At 37.1% G+C, this 24102-nt stretch overlaps 1 protein-coding gene and 1 long non-coding RNA gene across 2 annotated transcripts in view; one reads left to right on the forward strand and one right to left on the reverse strand.

The window, feature by feature from the left end:
- The window catches only part of LOC133776018 (uncharacterized), a 548830-nt gene that overhangs the window by 302920 nt on the left and 221808 nt on the right, over window positions 1-24102 (forward strand). The gene's annotated exons all lie outside the window — the stretch shown is intronic.
- Window positions 12137-24102, reverse strand: part of TMEM26 (transmembrane protein 26) — a 52258-nt gene continuing 40292 nt past the window's right edge. The window contains exons 5-6 of the mRNA XM_062214599.1: window positions 16533-16609; window positions 12137-13957 (exon numbers count right to left, since the gene is read on the reverse strand). Of these exons, the coding sequence (XP_062070583.1) occupies window positions 13536-13957; window positions 16533-16609 (499 nt within the window). The 3' untranslated portion in view covers window positions 12137-13535. The remainder of the gene's footprint in view (window positions 13958-16532; window positions 16610-24102) is intronic.

Consider the following 24102-nt stretch of genomic DNA (forward strand, 5'->3'; position numbering starts at 1 on the left):
CCTAAGAGATGCCATGTAAGGTATAATAAATAAAACAGAGCCTGGATATTTGGTCTTCTATGGATAACACAGAACAAAAAAGTTCAAGAGTGAGCTTATTTTGATTTTGAATTTTACATTTGTGCAAGGAGGTGTACAATTTTAAAAGACAGATTACTGAGCTGCTATAGATCACCATTTCTCAGGTAGTGTAGAGGCATGTGTGTGTAGCAGAAGCAGAGATGCCTGCGAGTTAAATCAAGTCTGATTCAATAGTTCTGAAGTAGAAGGAAGGTGGGTCCAGGCTTGTCAGCCATTACCTTGCCTGCTGTTGACTCCCAAGCCAAGGATAAACAGGACTGAATAAACATTGTTTGTTGTTAAGCGCTTCAGTAGCACACAGCTTAATGAACTGCTTCACAAGAGAAAAATGGTTGACATTGACTCTTTGAAATGACAGACATGTTCCCCAAATAAGACTTTTTATAAGGCTTTGATGCCATGTATTACTTAAATATACTTTAAAACTTTTTTTGAAAAATACTTGTAAAGAGATAATGTAAGATTATAATCTCTAAAAATGTATTCCTTCTGAGATTATCTTGCTGTAATTGAGATGGCTAAAATGTGATAGCCCCAAATGTTACTTTTTGTCCAGATTCTTTCTTTTTAGTCAGTAAAAATAAATCTCCCTGTGCTCCCTCACATGTGACAAACAAGCATCTTCAGCCCTGGACTCCTCCCAGGAATGTACTTTAGATTATTCTGAAGGTCTGTGTGAGGCTTTTAAGTCTTGCATGGGCTTTCACATGAATGGTGCCTTACCACTTTGAGACTAGAAATATGGCTGAGTTCAGACAGAAGCCTCTCCAGAAGAGCTGCGTCCTTTGAAAAGAAGATAACAGATTATAGCCACAATCATTATAGGTCCAAGATGAGCTCTTGCCATGTTTAGGAGACCCTACGGTGGCCATCCTATTGTGATCAAGCACCATCAACCTACAAAAGTGTGTTTTCAGAAAACAAACAACTTTATTTCTTTTAAATCATCCCTCTACAATCTCTTTCTTTTTTGCATCCTCTCTTATTTTTCAAAGAGCATGTTGGGGACAAGGCTAGGGACTTCAAGATCTACACAAAACCCACAGAGAAGCAAAATGAGCCCTTCACAGGCATGAAGATAGGTGGCAGAGGATAAAGTTTATAGAGGTTATAGCAACATTTTTTTTTAAAGCCACTGATATAAATTTCCTCAAAAGCAATGGCAATGTCTTATTCATTTGTGTATCCCTCATATGGCTGGCAGTGGTTTATCTATGGTAGGTATTAAAAGATATTTGCTGATGCTATTGATCATTCACGGAGCAAAAAATATGCCATGTGTACCTTGCGAGTCTCCATGGGGCCTAGAAAGATGAATAGAGTGAGGCCTCATTTCCAGAGTTTACCACAGAGACTTATTTTACTCCAGGCTTCAAATCCACAAAAGGCCAATTTTTTTTTTTTTAATTTCTACAAGTGAGGTTATATAAGCATTCTTAGAGGTCATATTGACAAGACTGACAACTAGAGTTGTTTAAAATACATCTTTAAATTAAGCATAACTTTTGCAACTTTTTGGTTTTTTTTTTTACTCTTCAAAAATAAGCCAATATACTATTCTATTTATCCCTGTATATTATCCCATCTGTCAATAATCTCTCTTTCTACCTGTAACTAAATATTTATAAAATGATGATGAGCATTATAGTAAAGTGGGATTTCATGTAATTTCTTCTTTTTCTTATACTTTTCTGTATGTTTGAAATCATTACATTGAATATATATGGCTTACATTATCAAGAAAAGCATAAAACTATAATCATTATATGTAACAAGATATGTAATTAAACAAATGTGTAAATGAGAAGAGTCAATCAAAGATGGCTCTTTTTATCTGAGCTGAGATAACTGGAAGATGATGGTTCTATTTAAAGAAATTGAGGGGGTCACAAAGAGTAACAAATTTGGCAAAGGAGATGTTTTTGATTCAGTTGAGGACCTGTTGAATTGAAAGTGCATAAGGGCATTCTACATGGGAATATGGAAAAGAAACTTGAAAGGAAGCAGGTGATAAACAGTAAGGAGATGTTGATGAGAGTGGAGTCACAAGGGGACAGATTAGCCCTAATTGACAAGATATGAATTGTATACTTAGAGATGAAGAAGTAAGAAGACCCGTGAATATAGAAAGAGATGACAATGAGAAAATATAAGAAATAGGAGCTGATGGTTCTCACATAATCACAGGACTGGAAGAGGCCACAAAGCAAAGGCAGATGGTTAGGAAAGATGTTGGCAAGGAAACCTCATGGTATTTGATACTTTATTCTTCTACATTCTGATGGAGCAGTAGGTAGGTATGACATTCTCAAAGAACAGTCAACATCGGGGATTTCTCAAGAAATGATAATAAATGAACATAGTAGAGTATAAACGTAAAATGTAGTGTGGCTTTAGTTTTATAAGTGTGTTATAAGCATAAACATAAAAGAACAAATGCACTCAAGAATAGTTTTTGATCAGTTCTGTGTGCTAGCCACTGGGCACAAAAATGAGACAGACACCCTTGACTTTTACATTTTCATTATAGGTAAAATAAGCAGTGATAAATTAAAATATCAAGTAAAATAATTCCAACTGGTGATAAGTGTGAGGAAGAAAATAAGGATCAATGCAGTGAGGATTATTGGGGAAAGGAAAGTGCAAGAACCAACCTGAGGATCTTGTATTTAAGATGATATCTACACAAGAAGGAAATGTGGGCTAGTATATGAGGGGTATGAGGACCCCACCACTAGAGGAAGCACCAGCAAATGTGAAATCACACAACCAGAAAAAATTTGATGAATCCTGGAAATAAATGAAATTTCAGTGTTTCGGGGATTCCAGAGTTACTGTAACAGAATATAGACATGACCTATGCCCTCAGACTTCTCATAGCCTGATGGGAGAGGCAGACAGACAAATCCTCACAGTATATTATGATAAGCACTGGGATAAAGACAAGGATGAGGTTCTATAAATACACAGTAAAGAGAAGAGCCACTTATTTCTAGAACCAGTGGAACATGATATTGGAGATAAAGCATTTTGTTGGAATTTTTGCCAGAATGTGGTAAGCATTGACTAGGAAATGTTGCTAGAAGCAGCAATCTTTCTAGGAATCTGAGGAACACCTCACTAAGGCAATGAACATAGAAGCTGTTGGAGTAGTAAGTACAGTAGTCATTCTTTTCCATGGGGGGTATGGTCTAAGATCCCCCAGTGGATGCCTGAAACTGCAAGGAATACCAAACTCCATATATACTATGTTTTCCCAACACATATATATCTATGATAAACTCACTTTCTACTTAAAGAAAGACCTTTCTGGCCTCTGTGTCATATCCAAATGGTCAGCATCACTACTCTGTTGCTTTAGTGCCATTGTTAAGCAAAATAAGGGTAACATGCATAAGCATTAGGATACTGCTACAGTCATCTGATAACTGAGACAGTTTCTAAGGGACTAATGGGTGAATGGTACAGATAACTTGGACAAAGGGATAATTCATGCCCCAGGCCAGACAGAGCAGGATGACTTGAGATTTTGTCACAGAACAAAGAACAGCAAGCTACACTTTAGCATAATGTAGCACTGCCTGTGTTGCTGGCATCCCATGTGACGCTGGTTCATGTCCCAGCTACTCCACTTCCAATCCGGCTCCATGCTAATGGCCTGGGAGCAGAGAACATGGCCCAAGTGCCTGGGCCCCTGCCATTCATGTGGGAGACCGAGATGAAGCCCCTGGCTTTTGATTTCAGCCTGGCATTGTTCTGTCCATTGTGGTAATGTGGGGAGTGAACCAGCAGGTGGAATATTCTCTCTCTCTCTCTCTCTCCCTCTCTCTCCCTCTCTCCCTCTTTCCCTCTCCCTCTCTCTCTGTCTCCCTCTCCCTCTCCCTCTTTCTGTAACTCTTTCAAAATAAATAAAAATATCTTGAAAAATAAAATTTATGAATTGTCTACTTCTGGAATTTTCAATTTAAAATTTGGGATCACGTTGACTGCAGATAACTGAAGCTGCAGAAGTTGAAACTACGGATGGGGAGCAGTATTATACTGGAGAAACTGAATGTTTAACTAAACTTGAGGAGAAAAGGAGAAAACCTCTAAGACCATACCATTGACCTTCTCCTTCACGCTCTAGTTAAGGTCCATGATAAGTGATCAATTTCAACGCTCTACATCTCCATTGTCTTACCTAATTTCTTTTTTGGCTTTGGTGCATCAAAGAGAAACTTAGAAATCAAGGACCAAGGGCTGGAGGATGTCTCTGCTGTCAGATCTAGGTGTTTACACTCACTCTAGATGTTTACACTCACTCTTCCATAGTTCCCTTTTGGTAGAATAATATGATGCTGTATTTTTTTCTCTGTACTCATCAACTCTAGGTGGGAAAGTTGGGCCATTGATGAGAGAAGAGGAGTAGGCAAGTAGACAAGAAATAATTAATGGAGTTGTGGCAATAGTAAGCATTGCTGAAAAAACAAATAATGCCTGTAAGCACATGGTGATATAAAGAAGAATGACAAATTTAGAAACACATGAGTAGTTTATTGGGGGGGTGGCGCGCAGAGGAGCTGTGTGTGTATGTGTGTGTGTGCGTGCACATACACAAATGTGTGTTTGAGTGAAGGACTGTAATGATGGGAAACAAAGTTGAACAGTTGGGTTAAAGCCAATTTGTGAAAGATTGTGGAACTTTAGGCTTGATTTGTTGACAGTGAGACATCAAAGTGATTTAAATGGAAGAAATACATCATCAAATGTGGACTTTATTATTATTAAGGGGAATTAAACCAAGAAATTGGAAGACCAGTTGGAAAAGGATGTTATGATCACTGAGGCAAAACAAGTTGCAACTCTAAATTAAGATAGTAGCACTTAAAACAGAGACAGCAGGATAAAGACTGAAAGGAAGTAGAACCAGTGTAACTGAGAGGAGTTAGAAATAACTTGGGAAGGAAGTATAGGAAAGAAGCAGCAAAGATATATCTGGTTTGTATATGGGCACCTGAATGGGTACAGATGCTAACAGCCATGAAAAGGAGCCCAGGAGAGGGAGTAGATTAGAAATTGGGTGTGGACTGATAGGCCTAAGAATCAAAGGAATCACACAAACAAGATTAATGTCTGCTAATACTAACTGATAAAAAAAAAAAAAAAGGGGAGAGAAGGATCCAACATGGGAAGCAGGATACACAGCAGACTCATAGAATGACAGATGTCCTAAATAGCACTCTGGCCTCAGAATCAGCCCTTAAGGCATTTGGATCTGGCTGAAGAGCCTATGAGAGTATTTTAGGTATGGAAAGCCAAGACACGGTGGGGGAAAAAAAAAAGATGAAGAAGAAGAAGAAGACCTAAATGAAGGATCTCAGCGAGTGTGATCCCAGTGGAAAGAACGGGGCCATCAAAGTAGGAGGTAACTTTCTCTGAAGGGAGGAGAGAACTTCCACTTTGACTATGGCCCTGTTGGAATAGGATCGAAGTCGGCGAACCCTAAAGGCTTCCATAGCCTCAGCAACTCATGGCTAGAGCCTAGGGAGATTACTGATGCCATAAACAAGAGTGTTAAATTGTTAAATCAACATCAGGAGTCACTGTGTACTTGTGTCCCATGTGGGACCTGTCCTTAATAGGTTGTCAAAGGTGAAGTAATGATATAGCTAGTACTGAAACAGTATTTTTACACTTTGTGGTTTTGTGTGGGTGCAAACTGATGAAATCTTTACTTAGTATATACTAAAGCGATCTTCTGTATATAAAGATAATTGAAAATGAAAAAAAAAAACAAAACCTTGGTTTTAAATTGGAAATTACATAGAAAAATAACCAATCTTTTTTTTTTTAAAAAATATCTTGTAGAATCTCGGTCATTAATGTGATGTACACTGTTATTTAATGCTATAACTAGTACTCCAACAGTATTTTTTCACTTTGTGCTGCTATGGGAGGACAAACTGTTGAAATCTATATATATATATACTAAACTGATTTTCTATATATAAAGAGAATTGAAAATGAATCTTGATGGGAATGGAAGGGGAGAGCGGGAAAGGGGGGGAGGGTTGCGGGTGGGGGGGGGAGTTGTGGAGGGGGAAGCCTTTGTAATCCATGAGCTGTACTTTGGAAATTTATATTCACTAAAAAAAAAAAAAGAAAGAAATTGGGTGTGGAAAGTATGTATTCTATTTGAAGGATCTCCAAAAATTAATGGAAAATGAGTGTTATGAAAAAGCTATGCATGGATTTCAAAATCCTTTTGACCAAAATAAATTTATATTTTAATTCTATTTTCTATGACCTTTTTGAAGTAACCTTACATTATTGAGTCTGTAATACAAGCAGATGATGAAGGGAGACTCAGATCCAGGCATGGAGTCCAGGAAAGTGGTTGGGGTTTGAAACACCAATAAAAGTCTGTGATTGTAAGAATTAGTTTAAACTAAGGGAGCTGATGAAATAATTACAGCTTTTGACCCAGCTGTTAGCTGTCACTCAGGTCATATGGGAACTGTTGAATAGAGAAGAACATTTTTTTGCCAGAAGGTACAAACAATCCCCAAGATCCCAGGACTGTAACCATTTGAATTCTCCAACTATGCATTTGGCAGAAGCTGAACACCAGCATCCACAGAGAAAACATATTTTAAAACATAGATCCGATTTTCCATGTCCAGGATTCTTAGCTTGTATACAAAGACTGTATGATATTTGACATATGGTTGGTTTAGGATTTTTTTTTTTTGTTTTCCTCAATAATTTGACCAGATTTGCATTTTATCCATTGATGCCTTATCACAGTCAATTGCAAATTTAGTAACTATTTGACAGAACCAAAAAAAAAAAAAAAAGAAGCTTACTTATATGCATTAGATGGACTGTTAACAAGAGCTTGGAAAAAAAGATTCAGATTATTTCTGAAGTTCTCTTTTTCGGGGTTGCTTCAGTACTCAGTCTCTCCTGAACAAGCCAGCTGGACTGAGCGAGTCCAAGTAAAATCATTGTATTGTTTTGGTGGCTCCATAAATATCAGGGAATGCAGAAGTGTCAATTGGCAGTTGCAAAGTAGTCTCCATGGTACTCATCAAGAAAGGTCCAGTGAATCCATTTGATCAGTATGATTTCTCTGTACTCTCTTTGATCTATTTATTATTTCATTTCCCAAGTATTATACACTTCATAAGGCAAGCAGATTTTGATGTGGCTTAATCCTTGATTTATCTAAAGCTTTTAAAGGTCATCCTTAATTATAATATCAGAGTTATCTTTACTTTCTAGGGTGAAAAATAAGCGATTTACTTCGCTTACAAAATTATATCAAAACATCTTTACATGCCAGTAGGCTCATGTGGTTTATAAGGTGGTTAAATTTCTTTGGATTTATAATTACCTTTTAATTAAGAAAAGTAATGGGCAATTTTAAAATCCAATGCTATGAAAAGCATTTTTAAAATCCATGCTATGAAAAGCATGGACATTAAAAAAAGGGTAGATGTTCATGGTCATCAGAAATTTGAGCATCATTTCGTATGTATTAGCCACTTGCCAATGTATAGAAAACATTTATAAAAGTTTTAATAAAATTTATAAAAATTTAATAAAATATATTTACAAAATACATTACAAAAGTAATATATTAACTTGTATAGCATCCTTACTTTCATCTAACAAGACATCTAAGACATCATTGACTATCAACATTTATGGATCTATTTCATTCTTTTTGCAAACTACATGATTTACTATGGAAATTTCATTATTCAACCATGAACGTATTGAGAACTAGTATGCTGCTCTAATAAATAATACTGAACTGAACAGCCTTACATACACATTTATGCACACATACACCTGTAGGATATATTCTAATAAGTCGAGATGCTTTGTCAGATAATATTTTAACTCCAGCTGATATTGCCAAATGGTCTTCCATAGCAGTTACCAGTTCATACCCACACTAGCCATAGATTTGAATGCCTACTTCCCTCTAATATAGCATTCTTTTAAAAAAAACAAAAACAAAAACAAAAAAACAGAAACTAGAGTTTTTGCCAACCCAATAAGTGAAAAATGGTTACCTTGTACTTTAGTCTGCATTTAAAAAATGATATTTCATTGTGGTTTATTTGCATTTTAATTCCGTTTGTAGTGATTCAAACATTTATGTGTTTTGCCCTTTTTCATATTTAAAAAACTATTGTATATTAAGAAAGCCAATGCTTTGTTATATTTGGTGCAGACATATTTACCCAGTTTGCTTAACTTTTGAATTCACTTATGATATTTTTACTATGCCAAAATTTTTAAATTTGCAAGCCAAAATTTATGAATCTTCAATGCTTTCTGGTTTTGTGTCTTGCTCAAAAAGCATTCTTAACACTGCAGTTATAAAAGCAGAGTTCTTAAGTTTATATTTTATTTTAAATATTTAATTATTTGAACCATCTGGAAAAGTATTTTGGATGTAAAGATTGAGGCAGGGATCAAATTTAATATTTTCCCAAACCTAACTCATTTATAATAGTCTACTCTTACAATATGATTTATCATAAATCAGAATCCCACATGCAGTTCAGTCTACTTACTAACCTTATTCTTTAAAATGTTCTAACCTGGCCGGCGCTGCAGCTCACTTGGCTAGTCCTCTGCCTGCGGCGCCAGCACCCTGGGTTCTAGTCCCGGTTGGGGCGCTGGATTCTGTCGCAGTTGCTCCTCTTCCAGTCCAGCTCTCTGCTGTGGCCCTGGAGGGCAGTGGAGGATGGCCCAGGTGCTTGGGCCCTGCACCCGCATGGGAGACCAAGAGGAGGCACCTGGCTCCTGGCTTCTGATTTGCGCAGCGCCGGCCGTGGCGGCCATTTGGGGGGTGAACCAATGGAAAGGAAGACCTTTCTCTCTGTCTGTCTCTCTCTCTTGCTCACTAACTCTGCCTGTCAAAAAAAAAAAAAAAAAAAAAAGGTTTTAACCTTCCTATCCATGTGCCAGAATCAAATTATTTTGGTTATTGTAACTGAGTAATACATTTAAATATATTGAAAACCCTTTCTTTCTGTTTCCTTTTAATATTCTCCAGTTATTCTTTTGTTGATGTTATCATGAAATCTTTGGAATTAGTTTGCATTGTTAATAAAAATTTAACTATTATTTACACCATTATGAAGCTTTATTAAATTTATAGATCAGTTTGGGGGAAATTCACACTTTTGAAAATGTCAACACTTTTGACCATTCAACAGAATATATATTTCCATGTTAAATTATTCACTATGATACTCAATATCATCTGAAAGATTTCTTCACATAGATCTTATACACATTTATTTCTATGTATTTTGTGGTTTTAGTTCATATGGTAAGGCTATCTCTTCCTTAAAAATCATTGTAAGTGATGTTTGTATACAGAAAACTATTGATTCTCGTATATTTCAGGATATTGTAAACAGTTTTCTTAGGTTTCAATATACTCTTCTTGAGTGTTCAAGACTCTATCTCTTATAAATCAATGATAATTTTAGCTCCTCCTTCCCAATATCTATACCTCTCCTTTATCTCATAAGATGGCACTGGCTCCTTTTTTTCCAGAAAAGAAAACAATAACAACGTATTCATGATGTGTTTTCCCATTGAGGAATGTTAGACTATTTATCTGTCAATCACTTATTTTTTGGCTTCTGGGTTTCATGTCTTGCTCCTGATGATTTTTCCCATCCTCCCCGTGTGAAAGACACATTCCATATTTTCTTTGAATATTTATAGTTTTCATTTTACATGTAGATCTTTAATTCATCTGGAATTTATTTCTATATATTGCAAAAGATAAAAATCTAACTTTATTTTTTCCAGATGAATTGCAAAATTTTCCAACATCATTTACAAAATTGGTCAGCTTTTCCTCACTAGTTTGAAATGCCACTTTAATCATATTCTAGATAAATCAGTTATATTTCTTAAACCAGAGCTTAAAAACCATGAAGGAAATGAATTACAGAAGAGAACAAAGGCATGAAATGCTGGCAAAAAAACAGACATTAAGATAAAGTTGTGCACACACTATTTAATGCATATAATAAAATGCATAGGTCATTCATAGTAAAATAGTATAGTATAAAGACTTCAGAGAAAATATTCTTATACTGTATTCTAGTAAAAAAAAAAGATTCAGAAGATATATACCCATAAATATAAGGCTGTAGCAGTTAAGTATTTAAACATTGTTTAAAGTTACTCCCTTCATAGAGAAAGTTATTTGAAGACTCAAAGCTGTAAACATCCTCCAGCTGCCTAGTTCAGCTCCCAATCAGATATTTCTGAGAGCGGATCAGAATGTCTACTAAGTAAAAAGCAAAGTCTGACATTAGAAAAAAATGCCAGTCTTTGTTTCTTGTAATCCAAGGCTTTTTTCACTTGCATCTCTGAAACTCTGCAGTATATTTCAACATCTCTCTCAAACTAGAGTTAAGATGAACAGAGTCCTGGATTTTGCAATTCTTTCTCTCTTTTAAGAGCAGAGTTGGTTAAGAGTCATCAAGACTAAATGCCAAAGATGGTAAGAGTCAGTGTTCAACTCTGAGGCCTGGTGGAAATGCTGCAGTTTGTGCAAATACAACACATGTCTTCCCAGAGATTCTGAAAGTTTCTATTACACAATGAGTTATTAATATCACAATAATGAATCCTGCTATTCTTGGCCATATCAACCGAAGATTAGAAAAAATGTTATTGACCAAGTCAAAATTTTATTTTTTGTCATCACTTCAAGCTTAAATAAAAATTGACACAATAATCAAGTAAAAGGTGAGTTTTCTAATCTTATTGTCTGTAATTCATCCAGCAAATGGTCATGAGATGCATTTCGGCACAGTATTATTATAACATGTACACTGTGTTTTCTTACATAAAGAATGTGTTTTTAGGAAGGACATTTAAGCTTCAATAATGAAATTAAATAATAACTATCAATCACAGCAACAGCACCCATGACCACAAGTATGTCACTTCCATCAGCAGTCGGGAACTGGCATGTAGTGTGGCAGAGGCGTGCGGGCTGCATCACATTATACAGATGATATGAGTCAGTCAGCTTATTACAAATGAAAGGCAAATAATCCCAGGATGTCACCATATGGAAAGTAACTGATGTTCTGGCCACTTTAAAGCAAACATTTGGATGTTTTAAAACATTACAATGTTTAGCAGTCTACAATAAAAACATACATTTAATTGAATAAATTTTTAAGTTTCCATTAGGGATACAATCTGAACTTATGGCTTTTTTGTAAATACAGTAAACTAATATGGATTTTTTTTTTTGCACTATAAAAACAGCCAGTCTACGGGAGTGGGAGTACTGGCAGTTAGGTTAACAAATGCTTCACTTAGCAGATTTTCCTGGAAAACGCTGCAGAACGTGTGTCTATTTTTGCTGCCATTAATTGCCAAGACAGTCAGTCCTGAGTGCTCTTTGACTTCCTGGCACTCTAAATAAAACTAGACTTTGGACAGGCTTTCTATTTCCCAGGCCTTTAGCAGGAGTGTTAATTACAAAATACTTTATTTAAACACAAGAAACTCATCCACGAAGCCAAGCCAAGTCTCAGATTTGAAAGCATTTAAAAATATCCTTGTAACAGCCGTATTACTTTATACTCGATCTATTTTTAGAGGCTCAGTGTTTGTTTTGCTGGAAGAAAAAAATTAAAACATGACAAGTATGCCATGAGCAAATCTGCAATAATAAGCAGCACATACATGTTGTGGGAGAAAATATTCAACATGAAACAGTCAGCATAAAAACAGATTCTGCTAAGGACTTTTTATAAATAGCAGTTATTATTTTTGCTTTCAATTGCTAAGCATTTTAAATAGCATGCCCTTAAAAGTTGTCAAGTTTTTTACTTCATATAAATATAATTCACTGATCTTGACTTGCATAAAATTATTATGGAAAAGTATTAATGTATTCTTTCATGTGTAATTTTACAATTATTGTATCACTAAACCTAGAACCACAAGGAAGAAAAGAAAATAACTAGAAAATATCCATTGCACTGCATAGGAAATATAATTTGTGTATAAAACGTTTTATTGAACGTTTTGAATGGATATCATGTCACACAGATCTATAGATAAAATTGTCCCAATTGGTTGTCATTAGGTTACACCCAATTAAGGGCCTACGCTACCTTAAATGATCTGAGCATACTCACAGAGGAAGAAATACGTGTGTTTTGAAGCCTAAAAGAACAGTTTTGGAATTGTTTGTCTCCTATAATTATTGCTATACATCCATGTGAAGTTTTACACAATACCTTTCAAAGCAAAAATCACTTTAAAAGTTTCTCAATCACTTCCATCGGAAAAGGATAGAGGTGTGTAATGGATATACATGGCTCTCCCAGTGCTGGGAACTGAAGTCGTCATGCAAGGAGACGAAGTGGATTGCCTTGATTGCCACGATAGGAGGGCTGTTGGCTGTAGGCGGGGTGGTTGCGGTCATCCGTGGTCATATTCCCTGAGACCAAAGGCCATCTCCAGTGGTGGCAGGTGAGAGGAGCTGCAGTTATGGCTGTTGCTGCTGGCAAACACCAGAAACCATGGTAACATTGACAGGGGCCTGAGCCCCTTTATTCGCTGCTTCTAACTTCTCAGCATCGGCTCATAGGATTCAACTTGGCAGTACAGAAAATGGTAAAATGGAATTCAGAAAAACACCGACGAACTCTGCAAATCACGTCTTTGCTTGTTTTTTACCAGTATTTCCTGTCTTTCCACCAATGGATACATGATTGAAATGGCTTGCTGTGAACTTTGTAGCACCCAAGCCAAAAGCAAGAAAGTTCCTAGAAGAGCACATGTGCCATGCCAGAAAACCACATCAACCCAGAAAAAAAGATTTTCCTGGGAAGGCCTTCCCGGGGATGAATGGGACTTTATCTGGTATGATAGCTGGGCAGAGATTTGTCACTGCTTACAGCCCACAGTGAGGTAATTTTCAAGGCACTTTTCCCTTCATTTGTTCTGCATTCACTAAATGTACATTTTTGATGTTAGAGCACATTGCAGAAAAGATCAGAATAGATAGTCTGACAATGGAGCCAAAGTTCAAAGCGTCTGCATTTGCAGGTCACAGCTGTGACAGTTGTCTGCACTAAATCTTTCCAGGGCATATCACTATAACCTTGTCCATGGCTTTTCAAACAGTTCACTACAAGCAAATCATTTTAGTTGTTCAACAACTATAACATCTGATACCATCTCACACAAAGTTGTAGTAAAAGTCACTAATCAAAGCGCCTTCCAGTTGAAAAAAGAAAATTTCTGAGCTTTGATTGAACATCGCCTTTTCATGTTGTTCCTTTGAGAATCATTATATGCCAAAGAAGGGAGGGGAAAAAACAGAGGGAGAACCTGCCTCTAAGAGGAACCAGAAAGCCACATGTCCCAGTTGCTGTAGTGCTGGCAGTAAATTACTAGGGTGTGGAGTGGGAATCGGAGGCGGCAGGTGAGGCCTGCAAAGCAATAACCAGGTCCTCCTTAGCCTCTCCCTGCCAGACCTCCAGGGAGGGCCCACTCTCAGAGTGCTGACCTTGGCACACAGGCTCTCCTTTGGAGCTTTTTGAATGACTTCGCAAGGAAGCACGTGCTCCCAAAGCCAGCACCACCAAGCGGTAGAGATGCAGCACCACCACGAGGAAATTCTTGGCAGCAAAGAAGACCAGCATCTGGTTGGTCACATTGAAGCAGGTCATCAGGATGAGGCGCAAGATTAGGAAGGGACCATCTTGGATAAAGACGCTGATTCCAATGTTCCACAGGTCTGCACTGTACTGGCAGAAGAACAGGCTGGGAAATCCCCGGGCTAGCACTGATGAGGAGCACACGACATTCTGCACTGGAAATGCAAGACAGACCGGTTAACCTCTCTCTCTGTCACACAGAAATCCGAGACAGAATGAAATGGGGGTGGAAGTTAAACTGGGTTGATGCTAGTAAATGACTGAAAATGATTCTGTAATTTCATTCTATCCATGTAAAATATTTCAGATTGTCTGCTAGCTCTCACTGTGGGGACAGCACGGTTGAGTAAATTAGAGAGGACAAAGAAAGGTGCTGTGTGCGTTCTTGCAGTCCACAGTGTAGGGAGGCAGTACTCAGTGCCTCAAATCAGGGAGCCTGGCAGCCTCATTTTCTAGCAGTGAGATGCTAGCCAAATTCCTTAACCATCCTGGGCCTCAATTTTCTTCTTTTGAAAACTGTGATAACAATGATATCTGGGAGGACTGAGAAGCCTAAATACTTAGTGGTACATTTTGTTTCAAATAGAACAACATGTGTGTCCTTTCTCTAGTTTCTCATTCTATCTTTTGCTTGGAATAATGAATGACTTGTTTTGACTATTAACTTTGGGAGATGGACCAAACTATAGGTAGCCCAGATCATTCTAGATCTACCCTTTAAAATCTACCTATAGCCTAGTTGACTCACAGGCATACAGGGGACTTCGAAAAGTTCATGGAAAATGGAATTAAAAGATGAGTTTATGTTAGTGTCCAAAAAATGAAATCCATGAATAATTTTTTCATAATACACATTTCCACAACCTTTTTGAAGAACTCTTGGATGTGTAATTTTTCTGTGGAAATTCAAGTCTTATATTCAAATTCAAACTTGATTCATGTCAAATATATTTTTTTAGTGGGGGTACAAGCCCATATAAATGCCTTGTTATTTGTATTTGTCTTAACTCCTTACTGCTTTTGTTTCACAGTTTACAAGAAAGACTGGATATAATTACTGATTTTTCTCATTGAACAAAAGGAGGTCCAATCAACAGATGAAACTTTTTGTTTTAATTTCTAAAATGTAAATTTAATTCAAGGTCGAGGGCAGAAAATAATCCTTTTACAATAATGAAGCTGTCCGTTTAGAGTTTCAAAACAAAGGATGCCTTCATCCACTGAAGTCTGCAAGTGTTATGAAGCTGCTTTGATATGAATGTTCATAATGCACTGTTTGTTGGAAAATACAATAGTGATTTAGTCAGAGGGTAACATTTGGTCTTTGTTTTTCAAACAGCTGTATAACATTATCACCCCCTGAAAGTGTACAAAATTTCTTTCTTAAATAAAAATTTTCTTAGCGAGGCTATAAACCACAAGATATGGGAGGGTGAGAATGGGCATAATAAATAACAAAAGAAAAAATGACATAAGATCAGTAATATTCTTTCCTATGAAGTTAGGGTCAGGAAGTATTTGCCAAAGGACCTCCTGAGGGTATTGCTTGATATTTAGACTGATGGCACCCAATATTCAGTAGATTCTATCTGACCAGTGAATACAGTGTACCCTCTAAGGCATACTATGAAAAAAAAATGTGTGTGTGTGTGTATGTATGTGATTAGAAAACATCTGTTTCCTTCTATTCTGGTGACAATTTTGCTTCAAAAACCATATGATGAAGTCAAGGATGGGATCAGATCTCAGAGCTTATCAAAGCATGCAAAGATAAATATCCTTGTCCAAAGGACTAATTCTAATTCTGAGGCCATCAAATAGGGTGTCATAAAAAATAAGCCAGATGAAGGAACATGTAATTAGGGCATTCTATAATTTCTTCAGAGTAAAATGGCATTCAGGAGAATTCCCAAATCAAAATTCCAAGGTTTCAAGAAGCTTTCCATGCTGTAAAAATTTCCTGTATCTCTGTTGTCCAATATGGCAGCCACATGTGATAGTTGAGCACTTGACATGTGGCTAGTGTGAGTGAGTAATTGAGCTTTTATTTGATTTAGCTTTAATTAATTAAAATTTACAGAGTCACATGTAGCTAGTGGGAAACATATTGGACAATGCAGCTCTAGATTACAATTAGTAAGAAATGGAAAATAGTTTACTTCTTGGAAAATCCTAGGGATTTATGACTTTATTAAATTAAAAACAAATTCCAATTGCCACCACTGAGGAAAATTTTAGTTTTCCACTTTTGACACTGAAACTATTCTTACTCTTACTGAGGTTCTAATACATGAGTTTGACAGAGGAATGAAAGTGACCCCTTAAAAATATCAGCACCAGCTACCTGCTAAGCACTTTACATCTTCAGTCATCACAAGAGCCTTCAAGCCACTACTGTGATAATCATTTCCATTTCATGGAGTGAAACCTGAGGTATAGATAAAGTTTCTAGTTTCAGAAGGATTTACAAATCATGTGATGGAACATCTGTTTGACGTGAATATAAAGTTGTGTGATAATGCACTCAACTATCTTCATCTCATCATACACGAGAATAGACCTACACATGGCACTCCTAAATTTCTATGTAATTTTTCTCTAAGCTAAGCTAGAACACCGGTGAATCAAAATGATAATCCTTTCAATCACCTAGTTAGCAACAGAACATTCTATAATCAAGAGTTGTAATTTTCTGTTCCTTTACAGGAACATCAAGACAAAGACACCTACCTGCCAGGTCAAGTGGAAACTGCAGCATGCTCCAAGTCCATAAAATTAGAATGGCATAGACTAGTGCAGGGTTACTTCTAAAATGCAGAAAAAATTAATAATACAAAGAATGATCACATACAGAAGAAAGAAATCTCAACACATATCTCTATATCTTTGAATAGATCACATATCTTTGAGTATATCACTAATAAACTTCATGCAAGTGGCTACAATATCTGATTTATAAATTCATGAAAAAATCCATGCATGATCATAATGGAATAATGAAAAAAAAGTGGAAAGGAAAACATCTAAAGCTTCATACCTAACGTAGCACCAATGATGGCAAAGCTTCTTGGTTTCATATTGCTCTTTAGTTTTACAAAACCATGGAGATGTTAAGTGAAAGAAATGCTAGGAAAAATACTAAGGTATCAACATGGATTGCAGAGTAATTTCAATAAGGTTCAGAGGGAAAATTTGATAATTATTCTCTAACATCCCAAGACTTTAAATGAAGAGACATCTCAAAAGGGCTAGATGATGTTCACAAATTAAAACTTGGCATGTTAAAGAAAATCATGCTGATGTACAATAAAGTGGAGGATTGACATCAGACACTAGCCTAGTAGGCTAGCAATAGGTCTGTTTCATTCAACAGTGGATCCGAAGTACCTAGAACAGTGCCTAGCACCTAGTTGGCACTCAATATATATTTGTAAATGAAATGGTTAAATGTACAAAACAAGAGCCTTTCCTTGGGCAAATATATAAATGTTTTAGACCTAACAGAATGGACTCAAAGACTGACATCAGAAAGAACAGAGGTAATAGAAATGTAAAATATATTTTAAAAGTATCAAAGTCATATAAATTCTTATCAAAAACACAGAGAAAGTTATCCATTTGAGACCAGTGGTGTTAACAGATTTGATTTCCATCTTCTGACGAGAGGGAGTTTCAGATTGGAGAGGCCTAGAAAAGTATCAGGGAAGAATAATGGAAACTAAATGAAATGAGGTGATTTTCAGGGATATCTTTAAATGCTTCAAATGTTGAAACCAGGAAAAATTAAATCTCAAAACTCAAAGAATTTGTAAATGCGATTTCTAAGCCATCATTATCTATCTTGGTGGTTAATGGTGGACACAGGTGGATGACAGGAAAATGAAGTCTCAACTTTCAAAATGAAGCAGAAAGATTTCTTAAAGTACAAAAATACATTATTATTAATCCCTTGTTAGATGATATAAGTGATTCTTTAAAAGGTTTCTGAGGGTCCTTATGGAAGAACACAGTAATTACTAAGCATCAGCACAGCTTCTCTAAGAACAATTGTACCCAACTCAGCTCATTTCCTCTTTTTTATATAATAGACTTAGGATTACCAAGCAGGAAATGCCATATAAATTGATAAGACATTTGTATGTAAACAAGGCTTCTAAGAAAAATCTCCCATAGTGACCCTCTTAACAAAATTAAGAAATGCTCCGGATGTGAGTGTTGTCAGGTGAATTCCTAACTGAAAATAATTCCCCAAAGGGAGCTCTGTACTGGGCTATTGCAGGCTCCACTTTGATTTAATGGGCAATGGTGATGAGAAACTTCTCATGTGCGCATGTGACATGGAGCTTCAGTAGACTCAATCAGGAATGTGAAGGATGTAACAGGACAACCTAGTGGATAGAAAAGGATCAAAGAGATAGCTTTGCACAACCACAGCCATGAAAAAGGCTCAGAGATTTTCCCTTACTATTATCTAATTATGAGTCCACAGTGTGACATGATTCATGATTTTCCAAATTCAAATGGAATCACAGGTCACTTTACAAGAAATGTAAAATTCTAGAATTTTAAGAAGAGGTGCCTTGGAAATGCACACTTCTCTCTCTTTATGATGTCTATACAGAGAAGATTCCAATAAGTGATTGAATTTTAAAATAATGTTACCTATAGTTTCTGGTCTAAGACTTACACATTACGTAGTTTTCTAAATATTTAAATCTATGAGCACATGTAATCCTCATACCAACTCAAAAAACAGATGCAAATATTAGTTGAGCAAATTTGCCCATACTAATATGGTTATTTGTTTTAGGAATAGAAATCAAAACTAGAGAGCTTGTTTCAGTGTCACCCTTTCAATCATTACACTGTACTATTTTCATTAAATAAATGGAATATTTTAGCCTTCTATAATATTCAGAACATAAGCAAAATACTGTGTGTTGTGTTTTATGTTTTAGGAAGAACATTTATAAAGTTATTTGTATTAAAAGGAGATATCTGCAGGGGCTGGCACTGTGGCGTCGTGGGTAAAGCTACCGCCTGCAGTGCCAGTATCCCGTATGGGCACTGGTTCAAGACCTGGCTTCTCCACTTCTGATCCAGCTCTCTGCTATGGCCTGAGAAAGCAGTAGAAGATAGCCCAAATCCCTGAGCCCCTGCACCCATGTGGGAAACCCGGAAGAAGCTCCTGGCTCCTGGCTTCGGATCCACGCAGCTCCAGCCATTGTGGCCAATTGGGGAGTGAATGAGTGGATGGAAAATCTCTCTGAGCTCTCTCTCTCTCTCTCTCTCTCTCTCTGCCTCTTCCTCTCTATAACTCTGCCTTTCAAATAAATAAGTAAATCCCTAAAAAAAAAAAAAAAAAAAAAAAGGAGATGTTGGGGGCAGTTGTTTGGTACAACAATTAAGATGCAGCTTGGGAAGTCCACATTCCACTTTGGAGTTCCTAGGTTCAAGTCCCAGCTTCTTCTTCTTTTTTTTTTTCCCTAATATTTATTTATTTATTTGAAAGGTAGAGTTACAGAGAGACAGAGGCAGAGAGAAAGAGAGAGAGTCTTCATCCACTGGTTCACTCCCCAGATGGCCACAACAGCAGGATCTGGGCCAAAGCTAGGAGTCAGGAACTTCTTTCAGGTTTCTCACATGAGTGCAGGGCCCCAAGGCCTTGGGCCATCTTCTTCTGCTTTCCCAGGCCATAGCAGAGACAAGCTTCACTTCTAAGTTTAGCCTCCTGCTAACATTTATCCTGGGAAGGCAGTAGGTGATGGCTTAAGTGTTTGGGTCTCCATCACCCATACGGGAGACTTGAATTTCTGCCTCCTAGCTTCTGCCTTGTCAATCCAGGCTGTGTGGGCATCTGAGGAGTGAATCAGTAAATGGAATCTCTCTATCTACTTATCTCTGTCTTTCCAAGAAATAAAAAATAAATAAATAATTTTTTTAAGGAGAGACTGTGGCTACAGAGGGGTAAGCCACCAATTGGGACACACATATCCCATATCAGAGAGCCTGCAACAAGTCCTGGCTACTCTGCTTCCAATCCACTTTCCTGATAATAAACCTGGGGGCAGTAGGTCATGGCTCAAGTGCTTCAGTCTCTGCCATCAACATGGAGATCCAATGGAGTTCCTGGCTCCTGGCTTCTGCCTGCCCCAGCCCCAGGTATTATAGGTATTTGGGAAGTCAATCAACAGATAGAGGATCATTCTGTCTCTTTTTCTCTCCTTCTCTGTCTCTCTCTTTCAAATAAACACAATTTTTTAAAAAGCTGGGTGGGATTGTTTTTTTTCATTTCCAATTATCTTTATATACAGAAGATCAATTCAGTATATAATTAGTAAAGATCTCATCAGTTTGTACCCACACGGAAACACAAAGTGTAAAAATACTGTTTCAGTACTTGTTATAGCATCACTTCACATTAGACAACACATTAAGGACAGATCCCACATGGGGTGTAAGTACACAGTGACTCCTGTTGCTGACATAACAATTTGACACTCCTGTTCATGGCGTCAGTAATCTCCCTAGGTTCTAGTCATGAGTTGTCAGGGCTATGGAAGCCTTTAGAGTTCGCTGACTTTGATCTTATTCCGATAGGGTCATAGTCAAAGTGGAAGTTCTCTCCTCCCTTCGGAGAAAGGTACCTCCTTCTTTGATGGCCCCGTTCTTTCCACTGGGATCTCACTCACAGAGATCTTTCATTTAGGTCTTTTTTTTTTTCCATGGTATTTTTCCTGGTGTTAAATTGGAAATGGCATAGAAGATTAATTAATTTTAAAAAAATATTAAGTAGGATCTCTGTCTTTAATGTGCTGTACACTGTTATTTAATGCTATAACTAGTACTCCAACAGTATTTTTTCACTTTGTGTTGCTATATGGGGCAAACTGTTGAAATCTTTACCTAATATATACTAAACTGATCTTCAATATATAAAGAGAATTGAAAATGAATCTTGATGTGAATGGAAGGGGAGAGGGAGCGGGAAAGGGGAGGGTTGCGGGTGGGAGGGAAGTTATGGGAGGGGGGAAGCCATTGTAACCCATAAGCTGTACTTTGGAAATTTATATTCATTAAATAAAAGTTTAATAAGTGAAAAAAAAATCAATTGGCAATCTACAAAAAGAGTTAAAGATTTTAAAAGCTATTATTAAAATTGCTATATTGGTCAAAAAAAAAAAAAGCTGGGTGGGAGAAAGAGAGACTAGAATGGGAAGGGAACTCATAGCTGTGTCATATGTGCAATAAGTAAGGAAACTGAAAACTACAGAAGATAATACAGAAGCTTTACTTTGTGTGTTTAAATAAATATAATGTGAAAGAGAAATTAAACTTATATCTTGTAACTTCAGAGTACTAAAAAGAATTTAGCTGCACCTGTAAGAATCCAAATTTCATCGCAATGAATAAAAGTACTTTCTAATAATATTATTACAAAAGAGACTAATTTGTCACTTGGGTTAATGTGTTCTTTAGTAGTGGAATTTTTCAGTCTATAGAACAACTTCTTGAGAATATTTTAGAGAGGATTTTTCAGTGGACGCCAAATAGATCTTCCACAAGATGGTAATTTTGATGTTTCCTCTAATCCCACATTGCAATAATTCAACTAAATACTCATGTACAGTTTGTCTGCAAGGCACTAGAAAGCAGTGGTAAAGTGTGAGCTTTGGTGTCAAGTCACCAGAATTCGCACCTTCATCAGAATCATAGGATGGGGCTTTAATTTCATCTTGATAATGTGCTAGCTATATGGATCTTAACAAGTATTTTTTTTCTTTCTTTTTTTTTTCTTTTTCTTTTTCTTTTTTTTTTACGGGCAGAGTGGACAGTGAGAGAGAGAGACAGAGAGAAAGGTCTTCCTTTGCTGTTGGTTCACCCTCCAATGGCTGCCGTGGCTGGTGCACTGCGGCCAGCGCACCGCGCTGATCCGAAGCCAGGAGCCAGGTGCCTCTCCTGGTCTCCCATGGGGTGCAGGGCCCAAGCACTTGGGCCATCCTCCACTGCACTCCCGGGCCACAGCAGAGAGCTGGCCTGGAAAAGGGGCAACCAGGACAGAATCCGGCACCCCGACCAGGACTAGAACCAGGTGTGCCGGCGCCGCAAGGCGGAGGATTAGCCTGTTGAGCCATGGCACCGGCCCTTAACAAGTATTTTAACATCTGTATGCTTTAATTTTCTCATCTGCATTTGAGAATGTGAAAAATAATAGTCATTGGATTTATGTAATTTTATTAAATATCATATTGATATATAGTAAACATATGAAGCTCTTAGAATAGCATCTAACTCAGGCTAAGTTGGTAGGTCACTGCAAGTTAGTTTATATTACATGTAAACTTGAGACTTTCTTAATTCCTTTTGCCTGATACTCTTACTTTTAAAATAGTGATAATGATAGTGTCTTCCTCATAGTGTTAAATTGAACACTAAATAACTTATGAAACTAAAATCCTTAGAAGACTTCTTGGCACATAAAAAGTGACAAATAAACATTACCTAATATTTGCTTCTTTTATTAATATTTTTGTCAATATATTTCTTAAAATCTTTGGTGTTAATTTCATCATTATACAAAATAGGAATCCATTTTAGCCTAACTCTACCACTAATTAAACCCAATGCTCACTGTATAATAATGAATGTGTGCTTTTGCATATGCATATATTTTCTGTGCACAAAGAAATGATAGAATAGTATGAATGTTAAGAAATGCATTTGTAAAACACATGTAATAGTGAATGTATCAAAAATAACTTCGAGAAAATAAGTCAGCAAAACTTTTATGCAATCAGATATATTTATTAGATGAGAGAGCAAAAATAGGAAGACTAAATGCTGGCAAGTGAATAAATCACTGTGTTTGAATGACAAAAACCTCAAGATTTGCAAAGAAATTCTGAGGTGGGTTTATCCATCACTGTCTCATATGTGACATCTGCCTCCATAAATGTCAACTGAGAAACATGTAAGCAGAGAATGGACTTATAAAGGGAGAAAGGGCCTTGAAAAATATAATTATTGATGTATATCACTTCTCTACTTGGAAGACGAGGAGGATAGAAGACAAGAATTTGGTGATTCAATACACCCATCCTAGTGGGTGAAAATTAGGAAGAATAGGTCACATTTTGACAATTTTATAACTGTTTCCTTCAGAAGTGGAAATATTCCTATAGATAAGAGAAAATCAATGAGTAGAATTCATCTACCTTTCCAAAAAATGACAAACACTTTTAGAGAAAAGAAAGCAAGGTGTCACTCTGTGCCAGCAGAAAAGTTTCATCAAGAAATATGAAAAGAAAGAAGAAAGAAACAGGGTAAACAAAGGAAGATGTATGTGGTCAGATATAATGAAATAACAGTAATGCTATGAGAAAACGATCAATGTTCAAAAAAGGACTGCATGGAGTAATCTTCAAAAGTATAAATGGCCTGTGGACCCTTCCTAGTATTGATATTGAATTCCGTACTTGTGAAAATGTTGGAAAGTGTAGCAAAATGAGAAGTTCAGTAAATTCTCTCCCCAATAAACAAATATAACACCAGGAAAATTGCCCAGAATAACCATTCCAGTATCTGAAAATCATCCAAAGACAAACAATAAATTAGTAACAATTGGCTGGCGCCACCATAGCTCATAGGCTAATCCTCTGCTTGCGGCGCCGGCACACCAGGTTCTAGTCCCGGTCGGGGGCCGGATTCTGTCCCAGTTGCCCCTCTTACAGTCCAGCTCTCTGCTATGGCCCGGGAGTGCAGTGGAGGATGGCCCAAGTGCTTGGGCCCTGCACCCGCATGGGAGACCAGGAGAAGCACCTAGCTCCTGGCTTTGGATCAGTGCGGTGCGCCGGCCGTAGCGCACCGGCCACAGCGGCCATTGGGGGAGGTGAACCAACGGACAAGGAAGACCTTACTCTCTGTCTCTCTCTCTCTCACTGTCCACTCTGCCTGTCAAAACAAAAATTAGTAACAATTATTCATGAAAACATGGAAGAACTTCAGGTAGGAACAGTGGGAATCTGCAGCATTTGCCCATGTCCATTGTCATATCCTCGGAATGGCTACATTAAGGACAACTTACACTGAGTGGAATTAAACAAGGAGAGCAGAATTTATTCAAGACTATTCCAATAAGAGATAGATCATTCCATTATGGGAGAGAGATTGAATAGTCTAGAACTTCTTAACTCTGCTGAAGTGAAAGGTGGGAGAGTTTTTAAGCACTGGGGTGAGAGTAACCTAATGTAAAAGTGCTGGAGTAGAAGTTCATCAGCATGATTAGGCCTTTTTTGTTTGC

Source organism: Lepus europaeus, chromosome 17 (genome assembly GCF_033115175.1).
Source record: "Lepus europaeus isolate LE1 chromosome 17, mLepTim1.pri, whole genome shotgun sequence".
Classification (NCBI taxonomy): domain Eukaryota; kingdom Metazoa; phylum Chordata; class Mammalia; order Lagomorpha; family Leporidae; genus Lepus; species Lepus europaeus.